General features: G+C 43.4%; 1 protein-coding gene across 2 annotated transcripts in view; it reads right to left on the reverse strand.

Moving 5' to 3' along the window:
- Nucleotides 1-18,592, reverse strand: part of LOC134458100 (patatin-like phospholipase domain-containing protein 7) — a 76,480-nt gene extending 57,888 nt beyond the window's left edge. Inside the window, exons 1-17 of one of the 2 annotated variants that reach the window (XM_063210223.1) lie at nt 18,510-18,592; nt 17,803-17,909; nt 17,448-17,535; nt 16,800-16,882; nt 15,494-15,582; nt 13,975-14,115; nt 13,242-13,401; nt 12,326-12,406; nt 11,135-11,263; nt 10,177-10,257; nt 7,556-7,697; nt 6,482-6,565; nt 5,947-5,982; nt 4,486-4,562; nt 3,702-3,854; nt 1,700-1,777; nt 1,263-1,331 (exon numbers count right to left, since the gene is read on the reverse strand). In XM_063210223.1, the coding sequence (XP_063066293.1) occupies nt 1,263-1,331; nt 1,700-1,777; nt 3,702-3,854; nt 4,486-4,562; nt 5,947-5,982; nt 6,482-6,565; nt 7,556-7,697; nt 10,177-10,257; nt 11,135-11,263; nt 12,326-12,406; nt 13,242-13,401; nt 13,975-14,115; nt 15,494-15,582; nt 16,800-16,882; nt 17,448-17,535; nt 17,803-17,901 (1,590 nt within the window). In that variant the 5' untranslated portion in view covers nt 17,902-17,909; nt 18,510-18,592. The remainder of the gene's footprint in view (nt 1-1,262; nt 1,332-1,699; nt 1,778-3,701; nt 3,855-4,485; nt 4,563-5,946; nt 5,983-6,481; nt 6,566-7,555; nt 7,698-10,176; nt 10,258-11,134; nt 11,264-12,325; nt 12,407-13,241; nt 13,402-13,974; nt 14,116-15,493; nt 15,583-16,799; nt 16,883-17,447; nt 17,536-17,802; nt 17,910-18,509) is intronic. The other variant, XM_063210224.1, reaches the window with a different exon arrangement.
- Between the last annotated feature and the right edge of the window lie 1,135 nt (nt 18,593-19,727).

Genomic DNA, 19,727 nt, shown 5'->3' on the forward strand with positions numbered 1-19,727 from the left:
GTCGACCGGTTATAGAAATGAATGGCTTGGCGGAGGCAACTTTGTCTCCACGCTGCGCGCGTCACCAAAGTTCGGAGCCGCCGCCTCGCCATTAATTTCGTATAACCGGTCAACTCGTCTGCCGTTATCCCTTACTTACAATATAGCATTATATTACATTATTATTACAACATAGCCTTATATTACAATATATTACATTCTTATACTGATATGAAGCTCACCAGCTACCCAGGGTGTGTCACGAACAGACACATATCCTACAGTATATAGAGTCATTACATTACAATACAATATAGCATTATATTCAGGGTTCCCACTCTAATTGAGATATAAAATTCCATGATTTTCAATTACTTTCTAGACCCAAAAAAACAGAATTTCCATGACCACTTCCATAAAAAAGAAATGACATTTAAAAGTTCTTAAAAGTGTGAAAACTGAAGATTATCTTCACCCCTAGAGTAGATGCCCAGCCACCACCAGAATTCAGTGGGCTCATTGCATTATAGAATGTTGCACAATAAAGCGCAAAACCAAGCCGTCTCTGGCGAAGCATTTTAGTATTACCAGTAAGAAACAATGTTATACACCAAACAAAAAAGTTTTTGGTTTACACAACTGATGAGAAAATTCCATGATATTCCATGACTGTGCATGCAAAATGGTAAAATTCCATGGCTTTCCATGACTGGAAAAACTTTAATGAAATTCCATGATATTCCAGAAATTCCATGACCCGTGGGAACCCTGTATATTACATTATTACACATATGAGGCCCCACCAGCTCCCCAGGGTGCGTCACAAACAGACATGTGTCCTATACAATATAGCATTACATCATTATTATATTACATTATTATAGTGATATGAGGCCCACTAGCTCCCCAGGGTGCGTCACGAACAGACACGTGTCCTATATAAAGTTATTACATTACATTATTATATTACATTATATAGAGTTTTTACATTAGATTAATATATTAATATGACAATTATGACTGATATGTTCTTTAGAAAGTTATCATACAATATTATTATATTGATGCATGATCATCATGATCAGGCAGGTGTCCTTTGTTGCATTATACTTTGATATCATATTTTTATATTGTTGTTACAAACCAACACTTCCATAAGATAATCACAAGGATTTTTTCCCCCAAAATGTTCAGGAAAAACAAAAAAACTTACTAAATCATATGATATTATATGATATGATATGATATGATATGATATTATATTGTGCATTCTATTCCATTACCTCCTCACGGTCGATCATCCGCTGGTACACATGCAGCAACCCTGAGATGACAAACTGCACACTCACTTCCTGCACACACACACACACACACACAACACACCACCACAAACACACACTTCATTAAAAAAAACAATAATAATTCAGTCATTTGATAAATACTGTAGAAATGTAGAAGTTTTTCGTTAGACAGACATTTGAAAAACTGACACAATAAGTAAAAACAATGAGCACTGCAGTCAATTGCATTTAGTCACATTCTTTTTTTCAATTCCAGTTCAGGCAAGCTGTGCTGCACATGTCTCGTAGGTGGCTCTTCAGCAGTATGTGACATGAAAGTTGTAGTGTTGGTTGAAGTGAATGTGTGCTTGCATGCACGCGAGCTTGTGTGCTTGTGCTTGTGCTTGTGTGCGTGTGCGTGCGTGCTGGGGAAATCTCACCTGGTCTCCCTGTCGTGCCACCACAGACCCTGCTTTGACCTGATGTAGAGTCACCCTGCCTTCCAGAAGACTCGGGTCCTACAAACAACACACACACACACAATACTGGAGTCACCCTCAGAAGACTCGGGTCCTACAACACACATATACACACACACACACATACACACAATACTGGAGTTCGAAATCAAAACAATAAATCCACCAAATCTTAAGGTTTTCTTTTGGTTCAGAGATGTAAAAAAAATACTTTTACCCTAACATAGTCTCACTGTCAAAACATGTCAGGTAAAGGAAAAAACGCTTACACGTCACACGCAAAAGAAATCGTAAAGATTTGATTTAATAATGAAACATAATGAATGTCATCCCTTCACAACTCATCACTTCTTCACCGTCATCTGCTTTGTGTTTAACAGCATGTTTGAGTGGTGTTGTAATAACATAACGCTGCAACAACACTAATGTTTGGTCTGACAACGTCACAGATTTTTATTTTTTTATTTTTTTATTTTTATTTTTTGGGGGGGGGGGGTCAACTTCATTGAGACAGGACAGTGAAGGGTGGGACAGGAAGCGAGTGGGAGAGAAATACGGGGGGAGGGTCGGGAAACGAACCCGGGTCGCCCGCGTAGCAGTCCAGTGCACAACCAAATAAGCCACGGCTGGGCCCATACACTGTATGATACTTGGGAAAATGTAATTTTAACAAATGCATGGAGCATAGTCACACTGGAATAGAAAAGGCGATGTAAAACATAAGTTAGGGGGTACTCATGGCACAACGAAAAGGCTTAGGGGGCACATGAGACAAAAAAGGTTGAGAAACACTGGTATAAGGGATTATTCTAGACAGTATAGCCTTTGGACACTAAGGGGCACTATATGGCAAGATTGTAACATTGGACGAAGAATGCACAAGAGCTATGTAAACAACTGTCGGCAAGAATTCACAATGGCGGGAAGCCAAAGCTAACCACAGTGTTGCCAGATTGGGCTCTTTCCCGCCCAATAGTGATGCTTAGGATGGTCGTCTGCGGGTAAATATGGGTTAAAAAATGGCAATTGGGCGGGGTTTTCTGCACATACGTATTTATGGCCATAGAAATCAATAGAATTTAGTTACAAATGAGCAGGATTTAGGGCTCCCAGGCGGGTTTTGAGCATTTTTTGGGCTGGAAGTCATCAGACTCATCTGGCAACCCTGGTGTCAAAACACAGCATGGCACAGTGACATGCAGCGAGTAGGAGCCATATTTCATTTCCTGTCTGGCATCCTGGTGGAACAGAGGTGGTAGTGGTGCAATGGGGAGGTCAAAAGGGTAAAGGAGTTGGCTAACATGTAAAAACAACAACACGTTATACCGGGGGAGTAGTCCAATAACATGGTTAAGTGATAAATCTGGCTTCACACAGGTGTAATTTGGTTAAGACAAAAAGGACTTTTTTCTAGGCTCTTCTTTTAGATGATTTACCAATAATATTACTATTGTGAGGTTTTGCCCAGCATGCCCCACAAAATTAAACTAAGAGAAATGGGAGCTTGGTGTTGCGGACTTTATTTTCAGTCTTCATCTAACTAGTGAAATCATCCATGTAAACAGCAGAGGAGAGGAGATGCCGCGTGGCATGATATGTCCTGTATGATACGAGATGAATGCACTCTAACGTGCACAAGCCAGTTGCGCCACTTCTGTCTGTGGATGCAGGGCTGAGGAAAAACACATTGTGTCAACAACATACCAGCAATGACCAGCTTTTCCTCTTAACCTCCTCAGAGCAGTAGACCAACTGTATATCCTTTCCCTCGCAGACACAGCACTACCTAGCTTGAAATCAGATGCTAGTTGTAAGCATATGGGGCCTCATTTATCATAAGTTCGTAGAATGTCTTTTCAATTGTGTCTTACGAGTGAAATTTAGAATGTTCGCAAATAGAGCAGGTTCTGGGAAATGTCCCTGGACAGATTCGAACCCGGGTCTCCATGCACGGCTGGCTCACCTGCAGTTGAATGATGCCCAGGAGGTCCCTCTTGGCAGCCTGGAAGATGGCCCCCACCTTGCTGGGGTGCACGTCAGGGCAGCCGCCGCTCTCGCTGTAGTGGAAGACTGCAGACGGGGTGTGCTGCATGGTCACACTCTTCTTCAGGATGGACTGTGGAGAGGAGGGAGAGGGGAGTGGTACTAAAACACTAAAACACTAAAACCTCACAACACTACACAACACTAAAACCTTATTCCACACACTCTTCTTCAGGATGGACTGTGGAGAGGAGGGAGAGGGGAGTGGTACTAAAACACTAAAACACTAAAACCTCACAACACTCTGGATGGACTCGGGAGAGGAGGGCTACCGGACACTAAAACACTAAAATCTCACAACACTAAATGCACAATCTATCATACGAAACAAAGAAATATAAATATGAATGAATCAATCAATGAATGAATAAATGAATGAATGAATGTCTAAATTGTCATTATACATGTACAATGAAATCTGTAAAGTGCAGATGCTTCAAGTGCTTAAAAACAACATGAAAACAACATGAAAACTAAACTAAAACTACGACGACTACTACTAATACTACTAAATGTAAATATAAATATTACAAAATCATTTGAAAAAATAAAACCAACGCATATCATAATGTTGAGAAAAATAGATAGAATGGCTACATAGTGTCGTATTAATGATAGAGTGTCCTATCAATGATAAAATTCCAGTCACAACACAACAATAGTTGAAAACTTCAAGCACTAAATGTTCAAAGGGTAACCTGTACCTTATGGATGACTGGGCTGGATGGCATGTCTTCCACATTTACCCGTGCTCGCTCATACGCCATATTCATGTCATTTCCTGCCGTGAGAGAGGAGAGCAACCGCTTAATGTCTGTATGCATTTGGAGCAATCAAACCTTGTTGCATGGCAAAATCACTTGAATGATGGTCAGGTTTTTTTCCCACTTCTTCATTTGGTTAGCTCAGCTGCAGAGAAAGAAAATGGTACAAAGATTTCCAAAGAATTGTCAGTGTTTCTTACAGAACATTTATTAGGGTTAGTTTCAAGTCACAATAGAAAACAGAGGATAGTGGCACAGGTGTTTGTTGTCAAGGTGGCTGCTTTAACCCATTAAAGCCTGATGCTGTGCATATGTTGCATTGACCGAGGCACCTGGAGCAACATAGAAGCTGCATTCAGGCTCTTGAGATTTGAGGGGGTCTTTTTTTATTAAAAATGTGGGTATGTTAGAGCTGAATGGACACATTCCAGTTTGAGGGTCCTAGCTTTTAAATGCAACCGATTTCATGCTTTTATGTGCTTTGGAGGCTGGGATATTTAGGTTTTCATAGGCTGAGGATATCTTTTCCGAAAGAGGGCTTAGGCATTCAGCAGGCGTTTTTTTGCAGGTGCCTTAGGCTTAAATGGGTTAATTCAGGGCTGGGGAACAGGGACGGATGATCATTCCATGGGCCCTTGGGCCAGAAAACAAGAAAGGCCCCCCTTAACCTTTGTTTCTAGTTTACAAAATGATTCACAGTTTTAGGCCAGGTGTGAGAGGCTATGTTGTCCACTGAGAAAATGTGAAAATACAGTTGAGAAAGTGTGATTTTAACGCAATACGAGAATGCAAATATAGAGGCAAGAGCTTCAGAGCCCCCTTGACTCTTGGGCCCCTGGGCCTAAGCACGGTAGGCCCGTGCAGTAATATGTCCCTGCTGGAGAGTGATTAAAGTGTCAAGACTCACGCTTTAATTCAAACGTGGGTACTGTGACTGTGACTGTCCAGAACTTGCCCCACAGCTACCCCTACAGGTTTATGACTGTAATGTGTGTGTTGGACTGTTAGTGGTGGAATAACCAGGCACAACCCAGTGAACAACAGAAAAAGACAAAAAGCACCTTTGAAACGTGCACATCGTGAGCAGGTATGTTTTGTTTTGTCCTCCACCCAACAGCAGTGCTCACACACACTAAATACACCTGCTGAAACATACTGAGCACAGGGTTGCCAGATGAGACTGATGCTTTTCAGCCCAAAAATGCTCTAAAATGCTGGACTAAATCCTGCCCAATTTGAAATGAATTCTATTGCTTTCTATGGCCATAAATCGACAGAAAAAACCCTCCCAAATGCCATTTTTACCCTTTTTTTATCCGCAGGCAGTTATCCTAAGCAACCCAATTGGGCGGGAAACCACCGAATCTGGCAACACTTACTGGGCATCCACTGCAAACATACCTGCATTCCTGTAGTGTGTCGTAGAGTTAGGCCAGCCTGCATAGCACAGCACAGCCAAAGCATGTGTCACAACCATATTACTCACAACACATCACACACTGAGGCCTTTTGTGCGTGTGCGTGTGTGCGCGTGTGTGCGTGTGTGTGTGTGTGAGAGAGGGTGTGGTGGCCATGGCCTATAAATCGATAGCTGTCTGTATGTGCATGCCATTTGTGTGTGTGTGTGTGTGTGTATGTGTGTGTGTGTGTGTGTGTGTGTGTGTGTGTGTGTGTGTGTGTGTGTGTGTGTGTGTGTGTGTGTGTGTGTGTATGCGTGCGCGTGCGCGTGCGTGTGCATGCCCATACATCAAACAAGCATGTCCTAATGATTAGAATGCAATGTGAAGGTGCATACATAAAACAAAAACGTACATCCCACTCTCTGGCTTTGACACATCGCACCCTGTGAATCCATACAGTACCTGTGTAATGTGGATGTGTGTGTAATGTGGATGTGTATAGTACGGATGTGTGTAGTGTGTATTTGGGAACATACCTGCTGCTTCAGTGGAGAGGGAGCGGATCCTGCGCTGGCTATATGAGGCTGCATGGTCCCCCAGTCCTCCTGCCTTACCCGAGTCTGGCACACATTCAACATCATCAAACAGTCGGTTAGAAATCACAACTGGGAAACTCCAACTCCCATGATTGTCATTGTGACACAGCACTCCATAGCACACAAGTGTTCACTGCACACTGTCCGCATCGAAATTGCATTTATGCCTCACCCATGCAAGGGGGCAGCCCCCAATGGTGCCTCAAGGGAGCAGTGCGGCGGGACGGTACCATGCTCAGGGCACCTCAGTCATGGAGGAGGATGGGTGAGAGCACTGCTTAATTACTCCCCCCACCAACCTGGCGGGTCGGGAGTCGAACCGGCAACCTTTGGGCTGAAGTCTGATTCCCTAACACCTATGACTGCCCATGACTGTAAAAGTCTGCACATCCAAATCTCTGACCTGGGAGCAAGTCAAGCAAATGACCAGATAAAATAGAGAAAAAGTCCGCTTCAACCAGAAATTTCTGCTCCCCCTTAATGTATTTTTTCCTGTGATGTTTCAGGTTGAACACCCTCATTCAGACTCTTTTTTTAAACACACCTTTGACATGAAACATGCATTAGGCCAGGGGTTTCCAACCTTTTTCAACTTGGGGCCCACTCAAAATTGTCAAAAATGTTCGGGGCCCACCTCTGACCCAATTAAGAATAAAACTCAAATAAATCAACAGCAACACACACCAAAATATGATTAATATTTTTGGAAAATGATTTCAAGGCCCACTTGGAATACCTTCAGGGCCCACCAGTGGGCCACGGCCCATAGGTTGGGAACCACTGCATTAGGCACATCCCTAAAACAGTGAGGAATTCCAAGCAGGTCATGTGCCATGTCTGTAAAGATTCTTATTCATCCTGTGTGTGTGTGCGCGCGCGCGTGTGTGTGTGTGTGTGTGTGTGTGTGTGTGTGTGTGTGTGTGTGTGTGTGTGTGTGTGTGTGTGTGTGTGTGTGTGTGTGTGTGTGTGTGTGTGGACTGTCTACATGATGAATGGATGGGTGGTGTTTCTAACCTGTGTCTGATGGAGACTCTGAGAGGCCGGCCGCGCTGTCCTCATCCTGGGAGGTTTGGAAGTGTGTTCGGCGAGGTATCCGGGCCGGACTGCTCTCTCCCAACACACTGGCTACCGCCGTCAGGGGCACCGCCTGCCTCTCCTACCACAGCACACACACACACACGCACACGCGCACACACACACACACACACACACACTTTTAAACCGTCTGTCTCTTCTACCACAGCATACAGTACACACATGCTTTTTAATATGTAGGTATTTATATGTTTACTGCAACGTGCAATAATGTTTTGCAAAGGTCTTTGTGTACGTATGTCTTGTATTTAATATATGTCTTGTATCTATGTATCCATGCAAGATGTCAGGCCCATTAATTTCCCTCCGGATTAATAAAAGTACCGGTACTCTACACTACTCTACTCTAATCCATTTTAGCCTGGTGCTGCGTATCCGTTGTTTGACCATGGGCACCTGGAGCGACATACACGCTGCATTCAGGCTCTTCAGATTTCATTGTTTGTATTAAAAATGTGGGGATGTTAGAGCTGAATGAACACATTCTAATGCGAAATAAATTGTCATTATTTCATGTTTTTATGTACTTCGCAGGCTGAGATATATTTAGGTTTTAATAGGCAGAGGGCACCTTTTCCCAAAAAGGGCTTAGGCATTCAGCAGGTGTTTTTTTGCAGGTGCTTGCAGCACTTTGCACACCAAATAATACAGGGGTTTTCCCACAGTACGTTATCGTTAAGATGGCCAGGTGGCTGAGTACAGTGTGGTACAGTGAACTGAACTCCTGAACACTAGAAAGTCTCCCAGTCCAAAACGGCAAGACTCCCAGGCCAAAACGCAATGCTTCCAGACTTTCAACCATTCAGACAGCCATTTCAAACAATCCCACCATCAACAACTGCAATGGTATGAATGGAGAGAGAGACAGAGAGAGAGAGAGAGAGAGAGAGAGAGAGAGAGAGAGAGAGAGAGAGAGAGAGAGAGAGAGAGAGAGAGCGAGCGCGAGAGTGAGCGCGAGAGAGAGAGAGAGAGAGAGAGAGAGAGAGAGAGAAAATGAGTGCGCGTGTGTGTGTGTGTACAAGGACACAGTGACAGCCTGGCAGTGCGCTGCTCTACATGTGATGGAGTTTGAGGCCTGTGGGGTATACACAACCAACTGTCCTCCAAACGACTCCCACGGTACCATAAAGCATGTTCATGCACACACACACACACACACACACACACACACACACACACACACACACACACACACACACACACACACACACACACACACACACACACACGTACACACACACGGACACGCGCACACACACGCACACGGACACGCGCACACACAAACGCCTTTGTCATACTTACCTTGAAGTGATTATAATGCGGCGCTTAATGTTGCATGAAATCAGTTTGTGTGCATATGTGGCAGAGAGGAGAGCGGCAGGGGAGGAAGAGGAGAGGGTGAAAAGGGGAAGAGAGGGAGGGATAGAAGAGATGGATAGAGAAAAGAGGGTGAATAGAAGAAGAAGAAGAAGAAGGGAGGAGAAGAGGGTGAAAAGAGGGAGGGAGAGAAGAGGGTGAACCGGGGAAGAAGAGAAGAGTGGGAGAAGAGAGTAAATAGGAGAAGAAGAGAGGCGACGGAGGGATGGAGGCGATGGAGAGAGGAAACAGAGAGAAACAAATATATAGGGGTAAGGGGGCAAAGATATAGAATCATCCGCAATGTCTATCTACTTCAAATACAAGAAAGAGCCGCTTGGAATTGTATCATACGTGTACCTGTAGTATACAGTATATACCAGTGTTAATTTAGTCAGCTTTTTAAAATTTAGTCGTAGTCTTAGTCACAATGACGAAAATCAATTTCAGTCTTAGTCATATTTTAGTCATTGCCTTCCCAATTTAGTCTTAGTCTTAGTCTAAATGACGAAAATCAATTTTAGTCTTAGTCAATTTTTAGTCATTTTCGTCATTTTAGTCATTTTAGTCAACACTGTACATAACAGAACTTCTCCACACACTTTTAACATATATCATTGACTGTACAGAATAAACCTTCTCCGCACACTGCTTCTCTTTTTAACATATATCACACTATATAGAATAAAACTTCTTCACACACTGGTTCTCTTTTTCTCTATTTTATTTAATACAGTGTTAATTTCGTCAGCTTTTTAAAATTTAGTCTTAGTCTTAGTCACAATGACGAAAATCAATTTTAGTCTTAGTCATATTTTAGTCATTGCCTTTCCAATTTAGTCTTAGTCTTAGTCAAAATGACGAAAATCGAAAAAGGGCATTGACGAAATATTTTAGTCATAGTCATGGTTGACGAAATTAACACTGGTATATACACAAGTGTATATACACTGAATATGAAGTATTAGTATACATTTTAGAAAAAGGAGGATGAACAGAGTCTGTAAGGTTTCAGAGCTCATTTGCAAGGAGTGACGCATTTTTTTAAAACCGTGTACATACGTATTGTGTCTTTGTGTGCGTGTGTGCTTATGTCTGAATGTGCACATATGTAAATGTCTGTGTGTACATTTATGTCCACATGTGCAAAAGTGTGTCTGTGTGTAGTATGTATTATAACTCACTGGGTTGAAGAGCTCTGTGGTTAGCCCCAGGTAGTTGTGCAGAGCCAAGAAGGTGACCCTCTGTAGACGCACCATGATAATCTGAAATAAGCGCGCACACACACATGCACCCACATACACATGCACACACGCACACACGTGCACACACGCACACGGGCACACACACGGGCACACACACACACACGCGGGCACACACACGCACCTTTAAACCACTGAAAATTCTCATGCATTCCTAATGTAGCTGTCAGCTTAATCTTCTCCAGGTGGATTAAGACGGTGTCACATGACTTCAAAGAGGAGTAGTGGGCTGGCCATTTAAGAGGCCCAGGGGAAAAAGGAAAGGGCGGCGAAATGATTTTAACAGCCTTTGAGAAATACAGTACATGGCAAAATGTACTAAGCCACTTGAGAAATTGGTTATACTTCATTCACTATGTTTACATGATGTTTTTTGAATGATTAGTAATTCAGAATAAAATAGTTCTGTTGAGTTTACAAACGTCCCTCCGATTGACAACAAATACAAATTATTTGTGGGGAACAACTTGTGGTAAACTTTGTTTTTCTTGATGATTTTGTTGGGGAGAATACTCTGCTGACAGGGTAGGGTTAGGGATGGGGTTGATCTGGGCACAGTTTGAACAATCTTTAGTTTTGATTATAATAGGAGTAAATGGGAGGGTGCATGGCTCTAAATTAACTTTATTCATCACCAGCCAAAATGGCTAGTAGATGTTAATCTTGCTAGCCAAACACACATTCACCAATAGGTCAAAGTGGCCAATACGTCGGTCTTACCTACCAACCAAACTGAAATTTCACCCGGATTTAGCCAGTTGGCTGGTGTGAATTTAGAGCCCTGTGTGTGTGTGTGTGTGTGTGTGTGTGTGTGTGTGTGTGTGTGTGTGTGTGTGTGTGTGTGTGTGTGTGTGTGTGTGTGTGTGTGTGTGTGTCTCACCTGTATGACCCTGACCAGGGTCTCGGGGTACTTCTTGAAGACGGACTGGAAGGCCGAGGCGGGCAGGCGCAGGATGGTGGAGCGGGAGGCAGCGCGGGCGGACACCGTTTTATATGGAGCTGGGTAGCCCTGCACACACACACACACACACACACACACACACACACACACACACACACACACACACACACACACACACACACGCACACACACACGCACACATACAAGCACGCACGCACGCACACGACAAGGAAGTGTTAGACAAAGAAAAGCTAAGTTGAACATTTCACTCTTTATGAAAAGATTAACTGAAAACTTGAATTAATAATGACCAACAATAGAGGCAACTTCTGGCATGCTGGTACAGTCAATAATATTGACCAAATTGTGCATGGATTGTGACGAATGTTGACAGATATTGGCAGATTTTTTACTTTTGCAGGAATAATGCCTGTTTCACACTGCCTCCATCCATTTGGAACACAGTGGAATGGTCTTTCCATGGTTTTTCTTTGGTAAATGTAAAGCACTTTAAACTGCATGTGTGTATGAAATGCGCTATACAAATAAAATTGCATTACATTACAAATGTTACATGTATACGTACAGGCGGTGGGACAGGATCCGTCAACATTTCTAAACGGCGGAGGAAACAGAGTCAGCAGAAAGAACAGACCCACAATGCATTTGGAGATCGCTCCATGCAAACTCAATGAGATCAGTCGGTGGATTATGCCAGTGTGACAGGGATGTGGCCAGGAAGTGCCTAGTCAGCTGTTTAAGATGGAAAAGAGGAAGAGGCAGACCGACAGGCAGACAGACAGACAGACAGAACTCACTGCAGACAGAGAGGCAGACAGACAGACAGCCAGGCAGACAGACAGACAGACAGAACTCACTGCAGACAGACAGGCAGACAGACAGACAGACAGACCTCACAGCAGACAGACAGGCAGGCAGGTAGAGAGGCAGACAGACAGACAGGCAAATAGGCAGTACCTACTGCAGACAGACAGACAGACAGGCAGGCAGGTAGAGAGGCAGACAGACAGACAGGCAAATAGGCAGTACCTACTGCAGACAGACAGACAGACAGACATACAGACAGGCAGACAGACAGGGAGACAGACAGACCTCACAGCAGACAGGCAGGCAGGCAGAGAGGCAGGCAGACAGACAGGCAGTACTCACTGTGATGATGTCCAGGATGCTGAGTAGACTGTGTACACTATCTCCTGGGTGGACATCCTTCACCACCGCCTCAGTGCCATCCTATAAAGACACACACGTCAGCTACGGATGCACAACACCCCATTTGGATCACTGCTCTGCCCTCCAAAGGCAAAGTGCAGTAACTACGCCAATACTGAAACAGCGTAAAAGGACTTCAAATTATTGGTATTAGGTTGTAGTTTCTGTAAATTTGGACATAATATCTCTAAAACAGGACACATTTGGAGCATAAGGTTTTGTCACAAGCTAAAGGAGGTGTTAGGAAGGCCATTTTCAGTCTAAATTCAATTTTGACAAAATGTGTAGTTACTGCACTTTGCCTTAGCAACATGTGCAGGGTAACCTAAACAAAGATGCAAAAAATTGCATTTCATGTCATTTTAAAAAGTAAATTTCCTTTTAGAAGAGTTTGATTGTAGACAACTAGAGCTTGAAGACATTTAATCTGTTCTTCTGACAGACTGCTTCCTTTCTAATTCTGATGTGGGAATGAGATAGCCAGGCCACGCCCTCTTAGTGACGCCACGTGTGAATTGAGCTGAGAGCTATGTCTTAGCGTGCATTCCAATAGGCAGACTCCCATCCTCACTTGCTCATTTGCCTCCTTGTGGCCATGTGATGACGTCACCGTCAACAGAATTGTATTTCAATATCTTACAAAAGCTCAACTTTAATGTCATTTTCTCATTTGCAATCAGGAGGGTGAATGAAGAATAGTCCCCCAAAAGTTGTTAATAATAATGCTAGGCTGACAGTGAGAAAACTGGCGGGGCATCAGCGAAACGCGAGGCCACAAGCACAGACCGAGGACGGGAGTCCGCATATTGGAATCCACCCTTGGTGTGTGTAAACGCGACACGCTGCACATTCTCACATTCTCAAGGATGCAGAGCTCCAGGCGGCCATCTTGGACGACGTAGATGCTGTCGTCGTCATCTCCGGGCCGAAACAGCCCCTCGCCCTCCTGGAGCTCCACAAATACCATGTGGCGACACAGCTCCAGGAACAGCGGCTTCTCAAAGTGGCCCAGCACCCTGCAACACATAGAAACATATGGGGAGAGAGCGCGAGAGAGAGCGCAAGAGAGAGCGCGAGAGAGAGCGCGAGAGAGAGCAAGAGAGAGAGAGAGAGAGAGACAGAGAGAGGTATATACAGAGAAAGAGAGAGATACAAAGAGAGAGAGAGAGAGAGAGAGAGAGAGAGAGACAGAGAGACAGAGAGAGACAGAGAGAGAGACAGAGAGAGAGATACAGAGACAGAGAGAGAGAAAGATAGAGAAATTGAGGAGGTGAAATAGATTGTGTGAGAGAGAGAGACAGAATTAGCAGAGCAATAATGCATTTCTTGCATAGAGTAGTTAAAGGAGCACAATGTAGGATGAGGAGAATCATCGTTCACTTACTAATGACTCAAATAAGCATTGGCTGACTCGGTACAGTGATTAAAGGGGCTCTATGTAGGATTTAATTTAATTAAAGAGAGCAGAGTTTCCCACCAGGGCCCAAAGCTACTAGGGCTCAAAAACAGCTCTAACCACTACGCCAAACACCCAGGTTGGCATGGCAGTCAGAGTGCACCCACAAGCATTTACACACACACACACACACCTGACGTTCTTGAGCATGTAGAGCACTTCGGAGGGTAGGTTGGAGTTCTGCACATCGAACTCGGTGAGGTCGGCCTCCAGCAGGGAGGGAGGGGGCTCCTTGGGCTGCAGGGTGGGGGGCTCCTTTTTGATACGCAGGATCCTGACACACACACACACACACAGACACACACATTTTTATGGCAATTAAACATAGCCTATATTAAGAAACAAAGAAGGTATCGCACACCAATACATTTTTGCATATTTGCCTTTTTAATTTTATTTTTCTGTAGTCTTTATTTTCTTCCCTCCCTGGCTATTACCTGTAATACATGTGTCTTGTGTGTCCATGTGGACATTGTGTGTATTTATGTAAGCTACTTGACACTCAGACACCTTAATTTCCTCCCGGGGATCAATAAAGTTACTCTACTCTACTCTACCTCTCTACTCCAAAGTCTTTTTGAGGTGCTGGCCACTTGTGTACTCAAAATTCAAAGAAAGAAAAGAAAATGCAGCACACTCTGCCCCATGTTTTATTTGTAGTGAAGTTCTTTATTTTCTTTTTCTTTCTATTTTCTTTTCTCACTTGCCTGCCATGCGGCTGAACCGGGTTCGATACCTGGACCGGGTCCTTTGCCGACCCCTCCCCATCTCTCTCCCCATTCTCTTCCTGTCTACCTCTCATACTGTCCTGTCAAATAAAGTCTAAAAGACTAAAAATATATCTTAAAAAAGAGAGTTTATTGCCACCCTGCAGTTGCATGCAAATCAAAAACATGTGGCAACTTCCCTCCTTCCAAGTAGGGTTCAATTCATTCATACCAATGTAGTAGTAGTCCATAGTAGTTTGCATCCTGCTCTCATGGTCATAGACCTTGAGATTACTCCACAGGGAACTGAATGAACTTACATTTTCACACCCTGTTACATTGTGGTGGCCTCCTGGATTAAGGTTAGAGTGCTTAACTCAATTGCAATTTCACTACATGGCTTATTCTCTGCATTTCCATGTACAGAATGCAACAATAAAATCCTTTGTATCCTAAATCTAAACGGAAGAAAAAAGCTTCCTCTTAAGACTGTCACTGGGAGGTGGACATGGATGATAAGTGTCTCACAGTGCTCACAGTCAGTCGAGATTCAGGGCCGTTTGTTTGTTTGCTTGTGTGTGTGCGCACCCGTGTGCGTGTGTGGCTGGTAGCTCAGGAAGATGTGTGTGTGTGTGTGTGTGTGTGTGTGTGTGTGTGTGTGTGTGTGTGTGTGTGTGTGTGTGTGTGTGTGTGTGTGTGTGTGTGTGTGTGTGTGTGTGTGTGTGTGTGGTAACCTGCGAGCAATACTGAGGACTATGGTAATACGTGTGTGTGTGTGTGTGTGTGTGTGCACAGGCTGATTACCTGCAAGCAATGCTGAGGACCTTGGGCAGTAGGCGTGTGTGTGTGTGTGTGTGTGTGTGTGTGTGTGTGTGTGTGTGTGTGTGTGTGTGTGTGTGTGTGTCTGTGTGTGTGTGTGTGTGTGTGTGTGCGCAGGCTGGTTACCTGCGAGCAATGCTGAGGACCTTGGGCCTCTTGCGTGGCCTCTGCTTAGACATGGAGGTCGGCCCCGGGGTCGAAGACAGAGTCTGGACCTGCCAATCAATAAGGCCAATCAATCTCGTCTGCAAGTCGCTTTGGTTGTAAAGCGTCTGCCAAATGCAATGCAATGCAATATAATGTAGGGCAAGGCATGCACAGTAGTTTTGGGAGTGAGGAGTCGGCACACTTGAAATTCTTTTTTCTTGTTTTTTATTATTTCATGGCTGGATTCAGCCATGATAAATAATTAAAACAACGAAAAGGATTTAAAAGTATATATTGACCATATATAAACACCTTTAATCTGATGCATTCCAAACAGGTGTAAATTGCATTCGGTGCCATAGACTATAATGCACTTCATGCAGGGAAACTAATATCTATCCACGTAGATGCACAACATTTCCTGATTTATCACAAAGAAGACATGTGAAACCCTAAAGAACACATCAGTGATAGTTTATATATTAAATAACAACTTAAGTATTATGTAAATGAGTATATATTAAAAACAATAGTGAAAAGCAAATAAGACGAGCGACAGAGGTTCGCAGACAATCTCACAGGACAGGTACAATAAAACAATGACATTCCTGAACTTGAAGATAAACAGCTGTATCAATTGGTGGAAATAACATGCTATTTTTTGCTGTGAAAACTACAAAGGATTTGGAAGTACAATTGCAATATGGGTGGGGGGCGTTAGCCAGAAGGCTTACGTACTTCAAAGACAACAGACTCACAGCATTACAGCAGATGCAGATGCCTTGATTACCATTTCACAGATTTTCTGATGCTGAAAGCAACAGCCACTACACAGCACAACAACATAGTGTTTGGAGGGCATTATTGAGTGCTTTTATGCAGTTCAGTATCCCGAATATGAGGCATATTCCGGTTATTATCATATTTGGGATAAGGTGTTTATATGAGCACAGAGCGTTATATCTCAGTCTACATTCTTGGTCGTTATAGAATTCTCCTCAAATGTGTGTAGCCTGGATAACAGCAAAAGCATTGTATGGGAAGCCCCTGTATTCGGGATAAGGGGTTTACATGCGTCAGTAACCCAACTTCTGCCGAAACACTCCATCTATCATATCCCGATTTCTAAGTATCCCGAATAAGGGCTTATTCCAGATACTGAAGTCGGGAAAAGGTGTTTATATGCTAACGCAAATTCATATTCGGGATACTGAACTGCATGTAAACGCACTCATTTAGAATGAGCATTGAGCATTTCAGCATTACCGGTATTCTTCCAACTTACCTTCCTCATGATCTTCCTCCCGTAGAACATCACCTTATCCCTTTTCCTGAAGCGGTAGCGAGGGGTTCCAGGCGGCTGACCACCTATTCACACACACAAACATCAACACACAGTAAATACTGCACAGCACAGGGGTATACTAAGAAGAAGCTGGTTCAAGAGTAAACTAGGTCAAGTTGAGAGGGAAATCATCTAATAGAAGACCCTGGAGTCCTCATTTTCTTAAGAAAAGCTCTTGTATGATTTACCTTAATCTTAACCGATCCTGAACCAGCTTTGTAGTATAGGCCCCAGGAGTGTTACTAAGAAGCTGGTTCAGGGGTAAACCAGGTTAAGGGAAATCATCTAATAGAAGAGCTCTTTATTATGCAATGCCTCTTTTCCACTGCCGGTTTTCTGGTAGGCCTACAGTAAAGCAAAACGTGGCGGCTGAGACACGCTATGTCGGGCTTTTAGGCCTACCAGAAAGCCTGCAGTGGAAAAGAGGCATTAGATTAGATTGACCTCTTGACTTAAATATTCTTGAACCAGGTATGATACACACTGCACTCCATTATACGTCATGTGCATCATACAGCATATACCTTTAGCATTGCTTTACAGAAAACATATTTAAAAGTTTCAGGAACTGTTTGGTGAGACACTGACTTGCTAGTTTGTATCTCCGATAGAGGAAGAGGACAGCGATGCCAATCAGTGAGACTGCCACAACAGCGCCAATCAGCACTCCTGTCAGCTGTGAGGATGAAGACACACACACACACACACACACACACACACACACACACACACACACACACACACACACACACACACACACACAATTAGTAGCCTATCAAAGATGTGGGGTGGAATCAGACTGCAGACTAGAACTAAGTTAGGAGTTAGGCTATTTAGGAGGACCTGATATGGCATAGTATCCCCATTGTCAAAGCATTATTCAAATCCAATGCTATTATCCAAACAATCAAAAAACTGACAGCTGGTGAGTAAAGTTGCCTACCATTGTCGTCTGCATCTGTTCCTCCACAAACTTCTGCAGTCTGGTTCGGAAGTCCTTTCCAGCCGAAGCCAACAAATCTGTTTCTATATCTCCAATCATTTCTGAAACTGACAGAAAAGTGTAGAACTAATATTTAAACTACTGTAGACTACAGTTATTCTTTTGCATACCAACAGCAGGGAGTCGTTTTCCAGAACATTTCACAGAGGGAAGTAGTCTCGACTTCATGGCGCGCGAGTTATTGTGTTGACATTTGACAGTCATGTCACTTATCGAGAAAGAGAAACAATCAAACAAACAACTGTTTCATAGCAAATGTTAAGCTGTACATTATTCAGTTAAGATAGAGCATCACAGTCATGTTCAAAATAACTTGAGTATTGAGGTGTGAATCCATAGCTAGCTGAACTGACACGGCATTGTGCCGAGATCGAACGCTGGCGGACACATTGTAATGTCCCCACACCACAATAATTAAGTTACATTTTGACATTGTGGAACGCAGACCACCCGCCGCCTGTTGCTTGAAGTTCAAGTTTGCTTTTCAGGCTAACAGGCGTGCACTGCTCATCAGCTTTTTGGCTAAAGCGCTAGCCAGCGTGATAGCGCGAACCAAAATCAAAAACTGTTCTAGTGCTTTCTTTAGTTCGTGACATCGTAGAACAATTTCATTCTCACACTTGTCGGCCGCGTTTGTTCAGTCTTACCTTGCAACCCCCTGTCTCGGGGTTATTTGTACGTTATAACAGTTTGAGGAGAAGTTCACATAGTTGAGTAGTGCCTTCCCTGTTTTGCTTCTAGTGTTGCCAGAAATCAATATGACGTAATGCAGCCATTGGTTGTTCTTGGAGTGCGCTCTCCTATCAGACTGCAGTTTGTTGGTAGTCACTTTCCCTCCATGCAAAATCTTTGCATATCATTAGTAGTGACATCTGGGATGCTGGATACAGTCATCAAAATACACTGATTTTAAAACCACTGGCTGATAGGCCTCTTGCTTTTAAAGCGGATGGGACATAATCAGTGGTACTGTAGTCTACTTTACGCACGTAGGCGGCCTAGGCCTATTAGCCTAAACAGTATAGGCTACCCACCTGGAAATTTCAATGATTTCAGTAGGCTACCCACCTGAAATTGATTGATTCACTATTTAGAATAGCAAAAATATATACAGTAGGCCTAATCCTATACACACCTCATAAAATGCTCAAATATACAATACCCACCACAAAAAAAGCAGACGCCATTGGACATTCTGACTAGGCCAGGCCTTGGCTACTATAGATTGTTTTTCTTTTCTGAAATTAGTCCTGCGTGAGTAATAGTTTTGATGTGTTTACCACACAATAAAACATATTCAAGTGTGCATTGGCCTACAGTGTGGGGAACCTTTTTTATTTCATTCGAAGAGCCACTTCAAATTCATCCGAGGGCCGTACTTTGAACACAAACCGGATTTTCCCCTTCATTTTAGGCCTATATTGAAGGTAGCCACCTTATAAACAAACACCACCTTCTCTAGGTTCCCTGAATATAACTTAATTGTATTGCAAATGCATTTTCTAAGATTCCTTTAGAAAATATGTCATATTTGATGTGAGGCTGAATAACATTACAATTACATCGGGGGCCGGATAAAACGGCCTCAAGGGCTGCAAACAGCCCTCGAGACATAGGTTCCCCACCCCTGCCTAGGCCTACCTGTGAGTTTAAGATTAATGTTCTCCGTTTTGTCATTAATTCAATGTATGCCACAACAAATAGGCTACATGAGGGTTGGGCACAGTAGGCCTAAGTGAGATAACACCTAGTGGTTATTAGGTAGGCGGCCTATGGGCACTGAACAGTCAATGTGCCGATGTGGAGTCTTACTCTAGTCAATCATTCACTTCCAATTCCAGTAAAAATTACCATAAGCCTAATAT

The sequence above is a fragment of the Engraulis encrasicolus genome, chromosome 11 (genome assembly GCF_034702125.1).
Source record: "Engraulis encrasicolus isolate BLACKSEA-1 chromosome 11, IST_EnEncr_1.0, whole genome shotgun sequence".
NCBI classification, from domain to species: Eukaryota; Metazoa; Chordata; class Actinopteri; order Clupeiformes; family Engraulidae; genus Engraulis; species Engraulis encrasicolus.